This window comes from Amblyraja radiata, chromosome 15 (genome assembly GCF_010909765.2).
Source record: "Amblyraja radiata isolate CabotCenter1 chromosome 15, sAmbRad1.1.pri, whole genome shotgun sequence".
Taxonomy (NCBI): Eukaryota; Metazoa; Chordata; class Chondrichthyes; order Rajiformes; family Rajidae; genus Amblyraja; species Amblyraja radiata.
Window position 1 is genome coordinate 52,562,862 of NC_045970.1, and position 16,489 is coordinate 52,579,350.

The 16,489-nt window shown below is 48.9% G+C and overlaps 2 protein-coding genes across 2 annotated transcripts in view; both read left to right on the plus strand.

The window, feature by feature from the left end:
• The first annotated feature begins 4,352 nt into the window (after nucleotides 1-4,352).
• The window catches only part of LOC116981587 (zinc finger protein 91-like), a 32,314-nt gene continuing 20,177 nt past the window's right edge, over nucleotides 4,353-16,489 (plus strand). The window contains exons 1-2 of the mRNA XM_033034711.1: nucleotides 4,353-4,723; nucleotides 12,757-14,059. Of these exons, the coding sequence (XP_032890602.1) occupies nucleotides 12,980-14,059 (1,080 nt within the window). The 5' untranslated portion in view covers nucleotides 4,353-4,723; nucleotides 12,757-12,979. The remainder of the gene's footprint in view (nucleotides 4,724-12,756; nucleotides 14,060-16,489) is intronic.
• On the plus strand, nucleotides 5,184-9,231 carry LOC116981557 (zinc finger protein 239-like). Its single transcript, XM_033034666.1, has 2 exons — nucleotides 5,184-5,396; nucleotides 7,839-9,231. The coding sequence occupies exon 2, from the start codon at nucleotides 8,147-8,149 to the stop codon at nucleotides 9,071-9,073; it is 927 nt and encodes a 308-aa protein (XP_032890557.1). The 5' UTR covers nucleotides 5,184-5,396; nucleotides 7,839-8,146; the 3' UTR covers nucleotides 9,074-9,231.

Genomic DNA, 16,489 nt, shown 5'->3' on the forward strand with positions numbered 1-16,489 from the left:
ATGCTGAAGGAACTAATGTAAAATTTCTAACCGGCAGTCGCAGTGCTTTGTCTAGTTAATAACTATTTCATTGAAATATTATATTCGAGGCAAATAAAGATATCATGTTATTTTTACCAAACGACCGGCTCTTTATTTTTGAACCATAAATGTGCATGTTGCTTACAATGGTGACAGTATGAAAGAGGCAGAGAGAGAGAGCGTGAGTGAGAGAGAGGGGGCAGAGAGAGAGGCAGAGAGAGAGGCAGAGAGAGAGGCAGAGAGATGGCAGAGAGAGAGGGTAGAGAGATAGAGGGCAGAGAGAATGCAGAGAGAGACGGCAAACAGATAGGGCAGAAAGAGAGCAGAGAGGCAGAGGCAGAGGCGGAGAGGGCAGAGAGAGATAGAGGGCAGAAAGGGCAGAGAGAGGGCAGATTGAGAGAGGGCAGAGAGAGGGAGCGGAGAAGCAGAGAGAGGCAGAGAGAGGGCAGAGAGGCAGCGAGAGGCACAGGGAGAGGCAGATAGGGTAGAAAGAGTGGCAGAGAGGGCAGAGAGAGAGGACAGAGACAGTGAGAGGGCAGACAGAGAGAGGACAGAGACAGAGAGAGGGCAGAGAGAGAGTGCAGAGAGTGCAGAGAGAGAGAAATGGCAGAGAGAGGGGGGGCAGAGAGAGAGAGAAGCAGAGAGTCTGAAAGGCAGAGAGAGGCAGAGAGAGGGGCAGAGAGGGAGGCAGAGAGAGAGAGAGAGAGAGAGAGAGAGAGAGAGAGAGAGAGAGAGAGAGAGAGAGAGAGAAGAGAGAGAGAGAGAGAGAGAGAGAGAGAGAGAGAGAGAGAGAGGAGAGAGAGAGAGAGAGAGAGAGAGAGGCGAGAGAGATGAGAGAGGAGAGGCAGAGAGGGAGAGGGGCAAAGAGAGGCAGAGCGAAAGGTAAAGAAAGAGGCAGAGGGGGCAGAGAGAGAGGTAGTGAGTAGTGAGGCAGGGAGGCAGAGTAAGGCAGAGAAGGGCAGAGAGAGAGGGGTAGAGAGGGAAAGAGGGCAGAGAGGGGGCAGAGAGAGGGCAAAGAGGCAGAGAGAGGCCAGAGAGAGGGCAGAGGTAGAGAGAAGAAGAGAGAGGAGGCAGAGAAGCAGAGAGAGGGGAATCGGTCCTTCTCAAAGGGCTGGGGGACAGCTTAGCTGGAGATAAGGATATTATAAGAAAGCCAACACAACCCTGGCTCACACGGACGTTTGGAATGTTGAGAACGAAGGGAAGAGTTAGTTTCCTTTGCCCTGTGGAAGGTTCAATGTTGAGAGAATATCCAGCTCTGCCTGTTGCGATAAAGGTGTTTGGAGCTGGCTGGTTTTGGAGATACACAGACAAAGAAACGAAACAAAAAAAGTTAGGGGAACCTTATGTAATTATTTAAATAAAGTGTGACAGGTAAAATATATCGATATAGCTACCAATTGCAAAAGTAATAGAACGCCGATAATAAGGCGTAGAACACAAAATGCTTGAATGACTCAGCGGGTCAGGCAGCAGCTCTGGAGCACGTGGAGAGGGGGCTATTCACATCGGGATTCTTCTTCAGATCGAAGAGTTTGAACCTGAAGGATCACGACCGGAATGTCACGTTTCCATGCCCTCCAGTGATGCTGCCTGACCCATTAAGTGGCTCCAGCACTTTCAGTTCTACGCATGATTTCCGCAACTGTAGTTCCCTGTGTCTCCATCTAACAACGAGGCGACTAAAAACACACACGCGCGCACGAACACGCACGGTGCTGCTGTTTAGGTGCACAAAATGATATCTAGAAATTAAAATTTAAAACGGTATGTGAAGTCATGCCGGACATTTGCAGCTCCGGACAAACGAGTAACAGCAGCGCCACGGGGAAATTGTGCAGGTACATGTGTTGCCATGGTGAGTCAGCGTAGGTTTGCTGTTCCTGATGATGCAATGGGATAGGCGTACATTTATAAGTACGGCAATCTCAGTGCTGCCTGTGTGCAGCTTGACGTTCCCTCCGTGACCGCGTGAGTTTTCTGCGGGTGCCCAATTCCTCCCACATCGCAAAGACGTGCGGATTTGTAGGTTAGTTGACCACTGAAAATTGCCCCTTATCTGTATGGAGTGAGTGAGAATGTGGGATAATATAAACCTAGTGTGAACGTTCACTCGACGGGCCGCAGCACTTGTTTTTATACTATTTAAACTAATCTTAAACTAAACTGATTCCCCCCGTTTGACACAATCCACGTCACCCTCAATGCCTGAGAAAACCTCGGCGTTTGGGATGACATCAAATGGTGTGGGATGACATCAATGCTTTAGAAAAGTCCAGCACTACTGAATCCGTGATGTCATTGCTATCCAGGTTCTTGGCCAGGTCATTTGTCATCAGGATAAGCTAAGACTCGCATGATTTATGCCTCCTCAATGCATGTTGGTTGTCAGCAAGAATGTTATGTTTGCTAAGGTGTCTCATCAGATTACTATCGATTAAATGCTCCAGCAGTTTGCTGCAAGTGCTTGTTAATGATACAGGACGATAATTTGCCGGGTTGGTGGTTGAACGGAGAGGAGTAATGTTATCCTTCCTCCAATCCAGCGGAACATCACCTGAGTCAAGCGACTGTTTGAAAATGAACTGCAAAACAGGAGCCAGTTCTTCGGCCGCGATCTTGAGGGTTTGATTCTGTATCTGATCTGGTCCAATAGCTTTTGTTATATTGATGTTGAGCAATAACTTCTTGACACCTTCAACCTCAATTTTAATAGTAGGCATATCAGCATACGGGCTGGGCGGTAGATCTGGAAATCATGAAGGCTCCATATCTTCCTGGGTGAAAACGTGGTGAAATTGGTTTGCAAGAGCTTCTGCTTTCGCCTGGTCCTCAGTGATCAGACAGTTGTTCACTTTAAGCATCTGGATACCAGTGTTGTCTGTCCGTCTGGATTTCACATATCTCCAAAAAGCCTTGGGTTGCTCTCCCTCAAGAATAGAAGAAACATGTTGTCTCTGAGCACCCCTAACAGCCCGATCGACTTGCTTTCGCACTCTAGTAAAATTGTTCCAATCCAGTTTTGTACCCATTTTTTGGCGCGGATATAAAACTTCTCTTTCTTACTGCAGAGACGTTTCAGTTTTGCCGAAAACCAAGGAGGACGCATACGGTCGTTAATGTGTTTTTGAGGAACATGATTTGTAACAATGTTATTTAAAGAGTCTCTCAGCCACACCCAGTTGTCTATTACGGATCTCTAAATTATCTAGATCTGGATCTGGATTTAGTACACTGAAAAGCTCTAGGTAGAGCATCACTCAGCACTATGATGGTGGTGGACGTGGAGACTAAAGAATGGTGGCTGGTGGTGAGGAGACTAAAGAAGGTCCATCTGTCTCCTCAGATTCTGGTGAACTTCTACCGCTGCACCATCGAGAGCATCCTTACCAACTGTATCACAGTATGGTATGGCAACTGCTCTGTCTCCGACCGGAAAGCACTGCAGAGGGTGGTGAAAATTACCCAACGCATCACCGGTTCCTCACTCCCCTCCATTGAGTCTTTCCAAAGCAACCGTTGTCTGCGAAGGGCGCTCAGCATCGTCAAGGACTGCTCTCACCCCAACCACAGACTGTTTACCCTCCTACCATCCGGGAGGCGCTACAGGTCTCTCCGTTGCCGGACCAGTAGGTCCAGAAACAGCTTCTTCCCTGCGGCTGTTACATTACTCAAGACTGTACCTCGGTGATTGCCAATCACCACCCCCCCCCCCCCCCCCCCCCCCCCCGGACATTCCTTCCACCAGGGAAAAATAATAATTGCACTACTGTGACTGTATGCACGTAAATATATTTATTTATTGCTCATATTCTATGTCGCTCTTCGAGGGAGATGCTAACTGCATTTCGTTATCTCTGTACTGTACACTGCACAATACAATAAAGTTTGAATCTGAATCTGAAATCTGAATCTGAATCATCTCTAGAATATCTCTAATCTAAACTAAAGTAGACGATCATTTAAAAGACCAATGTGTATTGCTTTCAAAGTATGAATTTCAGACTGCTGTCAAAATAAACCCACAACAGAAAAACAACGCTTCCCTTTAGAAAATTGACACAACGTGTTTTTTTAAAGTGTTCAAGAAGGAACTGCAGATGCGGGAAAATCGAAGGTACACAAAAACGCTGGAGAAACTCAGCGGGTGCAGCAGCATCTATGGAGCGAAGAAAATAGGCAACGTTTCGGGCCGAAACACTTCTGCAGACCCTTTTTTTAAAGTGTGTTGGCCACTTAAGGGGGAGGGGTGGAGACTCTGGATAGCCCCGCCCCCTTCATTACGATTGCTTGGAGGACCACCCGCCCGCTTGGTCCTCCGACCTCTTTGTGCGCTTTCCATTGGTCCGTTCCGCAGGTACTCACAGCAGGCCAGTTGAGCATGCGCGGGAGGCGGCGACAAAGAGGCGGGAGGTGAGAGGCCGCGGGGCAGATGATTCACAGACGCCGACGGTGGTCCCACAAACGAACATGAAAGCGCGAACGTTACCCGCCAAGCCCAGGATGAAACGATGAAAGCAGCCACTCGCCACTGTTTTCCGTCCCGCTCCGGACTGGTCTCTGCAGACGGCAGTTGGGACCCACGACGCATGCGCTGCAAATTCGGGGATCGACCCTAAATCAACAAAAAAAAACGCAAGGACCCAGGGAGCGTCTGTAAGTGGGAAATTACCGAATCAAAAAAATACGCCAGTGAATGAAGGTAATGTGGTGTCGGAGCGCGGCATGTCTGAAAAAGAGGGATAAATGCAATTGTAAACTAGGCCACAGGGTTGACATTCTTAAATTTGCCGATGACACCATTGGGTGTGTGGTTGGTAGTGTGGAAGAAACGTTCTGGCAGTCACCGTCCCCAGCCATCAATCGGCTTCTGAGGTCAACTTTAGACTTTAGAGATGCAGCATGGAACAGGCTCTTCGGTTCACTGAGTCCAGGCCTGCCAGTGATCACCCCCGTACATTAACTGTATCCTACGCACTAGGGACAATTCACAATTTTACTGAACCAAATTACCCTACAAACCTACGTGATGTTGGAGTGTGGGAGGAAACCAGAGTACCTGGGGAAAACCCACGTGGTCACAGGGAGAACATACAAACTCTGTATAGACAGCACCCGTAGTCATGATCGATCCTGGGTCTCTGACGCTGTAAGGCAGCCACTCAACAGCTGTGCCACTGTGCTGCTATGTTACTAGCTCTGATTTATCCGAGTCTTTTCTGGCTTCCAGTTACCACACTAAACAATCCATTCCCTCTACCACCTGCTCCCAGGGGGCGACTGTATGTACCATCTACAAAATGTTTTGAAGTTACTTAAGTGAGCCACTCTGACAGCACCATCCAAATGCACAACCTCTGCCAACAAAATAAAAGGTAATAGGTACACAGGAACAGCAGCAGCAGACCATGAATAAAATCATAATAGCTGGCAGATTTATTCTACAGTCGAGACGCATTGGCTCAAGGTTGGCTGACATAAATTCTTTGTATTTCGGGTCGAGACCCTTCTTCAGAAGAAGTCTGAACAAGGGTCTCGACCCAATACATCACCCATTCCTTCTCTCCAGAAATGCTGCCTGTCCCGTTGAGTTACTCCAGCTTTTTGTGTCTATCTTTGGTTTAAACCAGCACCTGCAGTTCCTTCTTGCACATAAATTCCTTCGGCTTAATCATAGAGCAAAACAGCATGGATACAGGCCATTTGGCCAGCTTGTCCAGACTGGCATATTGGCTTGTCCAAATTGGTATTCTGGGCGTCCCATTTGTGCATATTTGTCCCAAATACCTCTAAACACTTTCTATCCACAAAACTTCAAAGTTGTAATTGTATTTGCTTCTCTCGCTACCTCTGGCAGCCATTCCAGATGCAGACTACCCAGTGAGTGGAAAAAGTTGCCACTAAGCCCCCTCTTAAATCTCTCCCCTCTCACCTTAAGCATATGCTTTGCTAGTTTCTTCGACCCTGGGGAAAATACTGAGTGTTCACTTTATCCATACCCATGATCTTGGATATCTCAGTAAGGTCACCTCTGAGTCTCCAACTCTCCAATGAACAAAGTCCCAGCCGATCCACCTCTTCCGAAAACTCAAGCCCACATGTCTGGTTAGCATTCCGGTGAATCTTTTCCAACTTTACGATATTCTTCCTATAGCTAGGTGACCAGAACTGCACACAGTACTCTTAAGTTGATCTCACCGACTACTTGTAAAGCTGCATCATACTTCATGTGCTGTACTTTTGTACCCAATGATGGCAAATGTGCCAAATGCCCTCTTAATCGCCCTGTCCACTCGACTTGCTACATTCGGTCCAGTTCAGTTAAGTTTATTGTCACGTATACCGAGGTACAGTCAAAAGCATTTGTTGTGTGCTAACCAGTCAACAGAAAGACAATACACGATTACAATCGCTCCATTTACAGTGTATAGACACATGATAAGGGAATGACAATCGCTCCATTTACAGTGTATAGACACATGGAAACATAGAAATAGAAACATAGAAATTAGGTGCAGGAGTAGGCCATTCGGCCCTTCGAGCCTGCACCGCCATTCAATATGATCATGGCTGATCATCCAACTCAGTATCCCGTACCTGCCTTCTCTCCATACCCTCTGATCCCCTTAGCCACAAGGGCCACATCTAACTCCCTCTTAAATATAGCCAATGAACTAGCCTCGACTACCCTCTGTGGCAGGGAGTTCCAGAGATTCACCACTCTCTGTGTGAAAAAAGTTCTTCTCATCTCGGTTTTAAAGGATTTCCCCCTTATCCTTAAGCTGTGACCCCTTGTCCTGGACTTCCCCAACATCGGGAGCAATCTTCCTGCATCTAGCCTGTCCAACCCCTTAAGAATTTTGTAAGTTTCTATAAGATCCCCTCTCAATCTCCTAAATTCTAGAGAGTATAAACCAAGTCTATCCAGTCTTTCTTCATAAGACAGTCCTGACATCCCAGGAATCAGTCTGGTGAACCTTCTCTGCTCTCCCTCTATGGCAATAATGTCCTTCCTCAGATTTGGAGACCAAAACGGTACGCAATACTCCAGGTGTGGTCTCACCAAGACCCTGTACAACTGCAGTAGAACCTCCCTGCTCCTATACCCAAATCTCAAATCATGATAAGGGAATAGTGTTAAGTGCAAGGTAAAGCCAGCAAAGTCCGATCAAGTATAGTCTAAGGGTCACCAAAGAGATAACTTGTAGTTCAGGACTGTTCTCGGGTTACGGTAGGATGATTTAGTTGCCTGATAACATCTGGGAAGAAACTGGCCCTGTTTCACACTTCTATACCATTTGGCTGATGTGACCAGGGTGTGACTCATCCTTGATTATGCTCCTGGCCTGGCCTGGCGGAGACAGTGTGAGATATAAATTGAGTCAATAGAAATGAGGTTGGTTTGTGTGATTGTCTTGGCTGCATCCACAATTCGCTGTAATTTCTTGCGGTCTTGCATGCAACTGTGATGCTTCCTGATAAAATGCTTTTTATGGTGCATCTGTAGAAGTTGGTGAGAGTTGCAGGGAACATGCCAAACTTCTTAAGCCTTCTAAGGAAGTAGAGGCATTGGTATGCTTTCTTGGTCATTGCTTCAATATGGATGGTCCAAGTTCATTCTCCTGGGGCACCTTGCATCTGCACACTCAGACCTCTCTATTCTCAAGAACAAATGTGAAATGAAAATAAGATGGTTGAAGTACTCATTGAACCAGCTATCTTTGCCCAGTTATCACCACGTCCCCACCCTCAGGACCTCTATTTATTCTGATGTTTGATCATGTACTTAGTAATGGCTTTTGTAAACTCTTTTACAGGGTATTTTAAGTAATGGATTTGCAGCAAGCAAACTCAGACCAATCTTTGACTGTCATTCAAGACATTGGGACCTGAAGGTCATAGTTTCTATTTTAAAAGAAAAAAACATTTCTGTATTCCATGAAAAAGATATTAAACCTGCCGGGCTGCTAAAGATCCAAGACCAGAGTGTGCCAGCATGGTGATTGTGACTGCACCTCTAACCATTTACACAGGCTGAAACGAATATTCACAGGAAAGACTCAATACATGTTCTGTGTGGGGACAAAGTCTCATATGATCAGAGAGTCTGCATGACAATCAGCCCATGGAGAATCCATGTAAATGTGTGGACTGTGGGAAAGGATTCAATTACCCTTCCCAACTCGAAACCCATCAGCGCACACACACCAAGGAGAGGCCATTCATCTGTTTCATGTGCGGGAAGGGATTCACTCGCTCGTCCCACCTGCTAGCACACCAGCGCATTCACACCGGGGAGAGGCCTTACACCTGCACCGTGTGTGGGAAGGGATTCACTGAATCATCCAAGCTGAAGGCGCATCACCAGGTCCACACTGATAAAAGGACATTCAATTGCTCCAATTGTGAAAAGAGTTTCAAAAGCTCACAGTACCTGCGACGACATCAACAGATTCACACCACGGAGAGGCCCTTCACCTGTTCCGTGTGTGGGAAAGGTTTCACCCACTCATCCAAACTTCTGGTGCACGAGCGAGTCCACACGGGTGAATGGCCGTTCGCCTGCTCCGTGTGCGGGAAGGGTTTCAACCAGTCGTCTGACCTGCTGACGCACCAGCGTGTTCACACCGGGGAGAGGCCTTTCACTTGCTCTGTGTGCGGGAAAGGATTCACTCGCTCATTCAACCTCCTGGTGCATGAGCGGGTTCACACCGGCAAAAGACCGTTCCCTTGTTCAGTTTGCGGGAAGGGGTTCACTCAGTCCTCCCATCTGCTGATCCACCAGCGGGTCCACACCGGTGAGCGGCCATTTTCCTGCTCCGTGTGTGGGAAGGGATTCACTTGTTCATCTAGTCTCCTGGTGCACCGACGAGTCCACACAGGAGAGAGACCGTACTCGTGCTCTGTATGTGGGAAAGGATTCACTTCTTCGTCGAGCCTTTTGGTGCACCGCCGAGTTCACAGCGGGGAGAGGCCATTCCCCTGCTCCATCTGTAGGAAGGGATTTACTCAGTTGTCCAATTTACAGTCACACCAAAGGGTTCACAAGTGATTTTATTCTAATGCAATCATGGCAGTCAATCACATCCACAGATGACCCATGATGTTCCTGAGAGACAAGCTTTGATTCTGTTGATTTTACGCAACTCCAGGTTGGGGTAGAGGATTTATTAAATACTGCACAGGTATTAAAACATTTTTTTCTTTTAATGATGTGTATTTGATTCTTGATCATCCAACTCAGTATCCTGTATCTGCTTTCTCTCCATACGCCCTGATCCATTTAGCCACAAGGGCCACATCTAACTCCCTCTTAAATATAGCCAATGTACTGGCCTCAACTACATTCTGTGGCAGAGAATTCCAGAGATTCACCACTCTGTGTAAAAAATGTTTTTCTCATCTCAGTCCGAAAAGATTTCCCCTTTATCCTTAAACTGTGACCCCTTGTTCTGGACTTCCCCAACATCGGGAACAATCTTCCTGCATCTAGCCTGTCCAAACCCTTAAGAATTTTGTAAGTTTCTATAAGATCCCCCCTTAATCTTCTATATTCTAGCGAGTACAAGCCGAGTCTATCCAGTCTTTCTTCATATGAAAGTCCTGACATCCCAGGAATCAGTCTGGTGAACCTTCTCTGTACTCCCTCTATGGCATGAATGTCTTTCCTCAGATTAGGAGACCAAAACTGTACGCAATACTCCAGGTGTGGTCTCACCAAGACCCCGTACAACTGCAATAGGACAAGCACATCTCTTGAGAGAAGGAATGGGTGATGTTTCGGGTCGAGACCCTTCTTCACACGTTCAATTATGGCTGTTCTTATTTTCACCCCAACTTCATTCTACCTTCTGTAAACATTGACACCCTCACTAGTCACAAAGTCACTCCAATCAGTGCACAAGGGCCATGGTCCGAAATGTCATCTGTCCATTCCTTCCAGAGATACTGCTTAACCTGTTGAGTTCCTTCAGGACTTTGTGATTTACTCAAGATTCTAACATTTGCAGTTGTTTGGGTCTCTGTATCACGAATACATCTTGCAAGAGTTTCATCTGCTGACAGCTACATTACATGATTCAGTGTGTAGGAAGGAACTTCAGATGCTGGATTAAACCAAAGATAGACACAAAAAGCTGTAATAATTCAGCGGGTCAGACAGCATCTCTGGAGAAAAGGAATGGGTGATGCTTCGGGTCGAGTCCCTTCTTCAGATTGAGTCAAGGGAAACGAGAGATATGGACGGTGATGCAACAAGATAAAGAACAAATGAATGAAAGATATGCAACAAAGTAACTGATAAAAGAAACAGGCCGTTGATCGCTGTTTGCTCGGTGAGAACGAGTACAGACAAGGAACCTCAACAAGACTACTCAAGCTTTTACGACTTGGGTGGGGGAGGGATGGAGAGGGGGAATATCGGGGTTACTTGAAGTTAGAGAAATCAATAGACCATGGGTTAGACAATAGGTGCAGGAGTTGGCCATTCGGCCCTTCGAGTCAGCACTGCCATTCAATGTGATCATGGCTGATCATCCACAATCAGTACCCCGTTCCTCCCTTCTCTCTATATCCCTTAACTCCGCTATCACTAAGAGCTCTATCTAACTCCCTCTAGAAAGCATCCAGAGAACCAGCCTCCACAGCTCTCTGAGGCAGAAAATTCCACACACTGTAGGTGTTGTGTAGAACTGTGTGATAATGTTTTTCCTCGTCCCCGTTCTAAATGACTTACCACTTATTCTTAAACTATGGCCCATGGTTCTGGACTCCCCCAACATTGGGAACATGTTTCCTGCCTCTAGCGTGTTCAAACCCTTAATGATCTTATAAGTTTCAATAAGATATCCTCTCATCACTCTAAATTCCAGATTATATAAATCCAGCCGCTCCAATCTATCAACATATGACATCCCGGGAATTAACCTCGTTGTAAGCTGCCCAAGCGAAATTTGAGATGCTGCTCCTTCAATTTGCGTTTATCCTCACACTGATTAGGACAGGAAGTCCTGTGTGGGAATGGGAAGGGGAATTGAAGTGTTTGGCAACCGGGAGATCTGCCGGCCCTACACGATTCAGAATCGTGCAAGGGTTTGACACTATAAGGCCAGCCTGGCTCAGACGGTCTAAGCCCGCCCACCTGCCCAGCGATTGGTTGGAGGCCCACGCCGCAGCTCCAGCCTTCCTACCACTCCGCTTTCTATTGGATCAGTCTCACGTCAATCACTCGAGCAGCGTGGTCTGGGCATGCGTAGACTGGGACGAGAGACAGGCGCGTCGCAGGTAAGAGGGGGAGGGAGGGGGGGGGGGTGGTCGGCTTCACAAACGCTGAATCTGGGAGTTAAACTGACCATCTCACTATCGGAACCCTAAAGCAAATAAATAATGAATGCCCTACCCCCCCCCCCCCAACACCTTTCCGCATTTTCGGGGGATTAACCAGCAGCGCGCACAGCCCGCGTTGCCCCAGGGAGCGTCCTCAAATCAAGGGGAAATGGCCAGGGAGTGTCTGTAAATCGCAAAACGCAAGGACTAGGTGGGGGAGAATGCGAGGTGAAATGGTGACTGGAAGCAGGGGGAGGGGGGGGGGGGGGGGCTGCGGTGTTTGATAACCATTGAGAAGCCAATATCAGAGGGACAGGGAAAATAAACAAAAACAAGTGTGAGGTGTTTTACTTGGTCGGTCGAATGTGAGGGGAAAGAGTTTAGGTTAGTAAGAACCCTTAACAGCATTGATTAAGGGCTAAAGATTATTTTTTAAAGTTGTGAGACAAAAGGATTGAAAAGTTGTAAATTGTGAATCCAGAGAAAGGAATGTAGGTGGATGGAGAAGTGTTTGGTGAAATGGTCACCAAGTCTACACTTGGTCTCGCAGATGTACAGGAAGCCATATCATGAATACTGGATGCAGTAGAAGATGTTATAAGAGATGCACATGAACCTCTGTCTCACTTGGTCACAGAAGAAGTAGGAAATAAAGCACATGGTATGGTTGCCTTCCTCAGTCAGAAGGTAGAGTATAAAAATAAGGAAGTCATGTTACAGCTTTACAGGACATGGCAGGCACGGTGCAGGGCAGGCACGGTGGCGCAGCAGTAGAGTTGCTGCCTTACAGCACTTTGCAGCGCTGGAGACCCAGGTTCTGACTACGGGTGCTGTCTGTACTTTGAGTTTGTACATTCTCCCCGTGACCTGCATGGGTTATCTCCAAGATCTTCGGTTTCCTCCCTCACTCCAAAGACGTACAGGTATGTAGGTAAATTGGCTTGGTATAAATGTAAATTGTACCTCGTGTGTGTAGGACAGTGTTAATGTGCGGGGATCGCTGGTCGGCGCGGACCCAGTGGGCCGAAGGGCCTGTTTCAACGCTGTATCTCTAAACTAAATAAACTAAGACTTTGGAGTTTTGTCATGTACTTGGAGTACTGCGTGCGGTTCTGGTCGACGAATTACAAGAAGGAATGTAGAGACTTTGGAGAGGATGCACAAGACATTCCAGAGAGTTCAGTTCAGGGCCCTTCCTTTGACGGGATGGAGTAGGGGGGGAGAAGCTGGACAAGAGAGGTGAAGGTGGGGCCAAGCTTGGCAAGTGACAGGTCGATTGACAGACGTGTGGAGTAAGTGACAAAGGCTAAAGGTGAAAAGGAGATAAAAGTGTGTTCAATAAGGAAAGAAGAGGTGGAGCCTAATCTGATTCCTTTCATGTATGCATGACAATGTAAATGTCTTTCACAGGGAAATTCAATGGAGGATTTGCAAATGCGACAATCAAACCAGAGCCCGACTGTAACATCACAGGGACAAGGACACACACAGAGTGAGAACAACCCAGTGCGCTCAGTGCACGTTAATTAATACAGCTAGAGTTAACATTAAGGAGAGATCGTGTACCTGTTTTGTTTGCAGACAAGTCTCCAATTGATCATCCAACGTGGAGAGTCACGGGGGCACTCTGATCATGGAGGATCAGTGTGAATATGAGTGTGGGAAAGTGTTCAAGTTCCCAACCCAGCTGGAAACTAGTGAGTACACTCACACCAAAGGGAGGCCGTTCACCTGCTCCGTGTGCGGGAAGGGATACACGCGCTCGTCGCACCTGATGGTGCATCAGCGGATTCATACCGGGGAGAGGCCGTACAGGTGCACCGTGTGTGGGAAGGGATTCACTGAATCGTCCAAGCTAAAGGCGCATCACCAGGTCCATGCCGATCAAAAGGCATTCAATTGCTCCAATTGTGAAAAGAGTTTCAAATGCTCACAGTACTTGCGAAAACACCAGCAGATTCACTCCACGGAGAAGCCTTTCACCTGCTCCGTGTGTGGGAAAAGCTTCACCCACTCATCCAAGCTGCAGGTCCACAAGCGAGTCCACACGGGTGAATGGCCGTTCACCTGCTCTGTGTGCAGGAAAGGATTCAACCAGTCATCGCAACTGCTGACACACCAGCGGGTTCACACCGGGGAGAGGCCTTTCACGTGCTCTGTGTGTGGGAAGGGATTCACTCGCTCCTTCCACCTTCTGGTGCACGAGCGGGTTCACACTGGCAAAAGACCGTACTCCTGCGCAATGTGCGGGAAGCAGTTTGCTCAGTCCTCCCACCTGCTGATCCACCAGCGGGTCCACACCGGGGAGCGGCCGTTCTCCTGCTCCGTGTGCGGGAAGGGGTTCACTCAATCGTCCAGCCTGCTGACGCACCAGCGGGTTCACACCGGGGAGAAGCCGTTCACCTGCCCTGCCTGCGGTAAGGGCTTCACCTCTTCGTCCAGCCTCTTGGTCCATCGCAGGGTTCACACCGGCGAGCGGCCCTTCCCCTGCTCCGTCTGCGGCAAGGGATTCATCTCCTCATCCATCCTGCTGCGACACCAGCGGGTTCACACCGGAGAGGGACTGCACTCCTGCGCAGTGTGCGGGAAAGGATTCACCTGCTTGTCCAGTCTGCTGGTGCACCGGCGGATTCACTCGGGGGAGAGGCCCTTCTCTTGCAGCGTGTGCGGGAAAGGATTCACTCGATTGTCCAACCTGCAGTCACATCATGGAGTTCACAAATGATTTCGAAACAAACTGCAGATGCTGGTTTATACCAATGATAGGCACAAAGTGCCGAAGTAACTCAGCGGGTCAGGTTACATCTCTGGAGAATAAAAGATGGGTAACATTTTGGGTTGGGACCCCTTTTCGAAAGCTACCCAACCTGAAATGTCATCCATCCCTTTTTTCCAGAGATGCTGCCGCTCCAGCACTTTGTGTTTATCTTCAATTCATAAATGGTAGCTGGCTTTGGATTGCACTGCGCCTGCGCTCTTTGATCCTCTGCGGAACTTATTACTACAGTGTTATTATCACAGCTGGATTTTAAGGTAATGCTACGGTTGTTATGGGAGATTTCAACATGCAGATAGACTGGGAAAATCAGGTTGGGTGTTGGACCCATAGAAAGGGAGTTTGTTGAGTGCCTCCATGATGGATTCTTACAGCAGCTTGTACTGGAGCCAACCAGGGAGAAGGCAATTCTGGATTTAGTGTGTAATCAACCGGATTTGATAAGGGAACTCGAGGTAAAGGAACCATTAGGAGGTGGTGACCATAACATGATAAGTTTTAATCTGCAATTCGAGAAGGAGAAGGGAAAATCAGAGGTGTCAGTATTACAGTTGAACAAAGGGGATTATGGAGCCATGAAGGAGGAGCTACCCAAAGTTGACTGGAAAGATACCCTAGCAGGGATAATAGTGGAACAACAATGGCAGGTATTTCTGTGAATAATACAGAACACGGCCGTCCGAAGGGGGGGGGGGGTGCGTTGGGTGCGACCGCACCCCCCCTTTTCTCCCCTAAGAAAAAAATTACAAACAAAAACAAAAAAATCGAGAGGAAAAAAAAGAAGAAAAAAAAAAGTCGGGATAAAAAAATCAGCGTTTCCACTTTGGAAACGGCCAGTTCTCCGCTCTCCCGTCGCCGGGCGGGAGTGGCTGAATCTGAACCCAACGGCTGTAACCCCAACATCAGACGCCTCTGCGGCGGAGCTGGCTCCCCTCGTCTCCTCCCGCCGCCGGGGCCCAAGCCATCTTCCCCCCGCACCACCCCCGCTGGGCCCACGCCACTCCTGCTGGGCCCACACCACCCCTGCTGGGCCCACGCCACCCCTGCTGACCCCCGCTGGGTCCATGCCACCCTCGCTGACCCCCGCTGGGTCCAAGCCACCCTCGCTGACCCCCGCTGGGCCCACGCCACCCCCGCTGACCCCACACCACCCCCACTGGGCCCACGCTACACCCGCTGGGCTCATGCCACCCCCGCTGGGCTCAAGCCACCCCTGCTGACCCCCGCTGGGCCCACGCCACCCCCGCTGGGTCCACGCCACACCCCGCTTGCCCCACGCCACCTCCTGCTGGGCCCACACCACCCCTGCTGGGCCCACGCCACCCCTGCTGACCCCCGCTGGGCCCACGCCACCCCCGCTGACCCCACACCACCCCTGCTGACCCCATCACCACCCCCGCTGACCCCTGCTGGGCCCACGCGACCCCCGCTGACCCCAACACCAGCCCCGCTTACCCCTACAGGGCTCACGCCATCCCCGCTGACCCCACACCACCCCTGCTGATCCCAACACCACCCCTGCTGGGCCCACGCCACCCCCGCTGGCCCCACACCACCCCTGCTGACCTCATCACCACCCCCGCTGACCCCTGCGGGGCTCACGCCACCCCCGCTTACCCCCACTGGGTCCACGCCACCCTCGCTGACCCCCGCTAGGTCCACGCCACCCCTGCTGGGCCCACGCCACCTTCATCCCCCTGCCCGCTGGGCCCGCGCCACCTTCATCTTCGCGCCCCCCCCGCTAGAAAGAGGGGGGGATGTGAGACGAGGGAGGGGGAGAGAGAGATGGGGGAGAGGGAAAGGGGGATTATCTTTAGTGAGATTGCAAAATTAAGTTATGTTTTAGAGCTATTATATTTTCACCATATGAATAATTTTAAACAATATCAAATAATATCAAACAATTGGAACTGCTTTCTTTTCCTTGATAACAATACTGAAAAATATGAATTCCATAGTTTGTGACATAAATATATTAATTATATACAGATGTAACATTTCCATTTCGAGATCGGGGGGAATGGAGAGGGGGTTGGGGGCAAATATGCGTCAAGCCGATAGCCTAATCGTTAAAGAGTTAAAAAATAGCCTAATCGATAAAGAACTGAGAAGAGGAATCAGAGCTGCCAAGGAAAGGTACTCTGAGAAGTACCCCCCCACCCCGCTCTTTCGACAATCATCAGCTGACAAACGACCTGAATGAGTTTTACTGCAGGCTTGAAAAACAGAAACGTAACCCTGGTACCCCCTCCCCAACAAACACAGCCAGACCCCAGTCTGCAGAGAATGGACCCTGCACCCTGTCCTTCCCATTCACCAATTCACACCTACTTAAGGCAAGACTCCAGTATGAAAAGAGTGGAACCT

Coding starts and splice junctions, on each gene's coding strand:
- LOC116981557 (XM_033034666.1), top strand. CDS start 8,147: ATGGAGAATCCATGTAAATGTGTGGACTGTGGGAAAGGATTCAATTAC.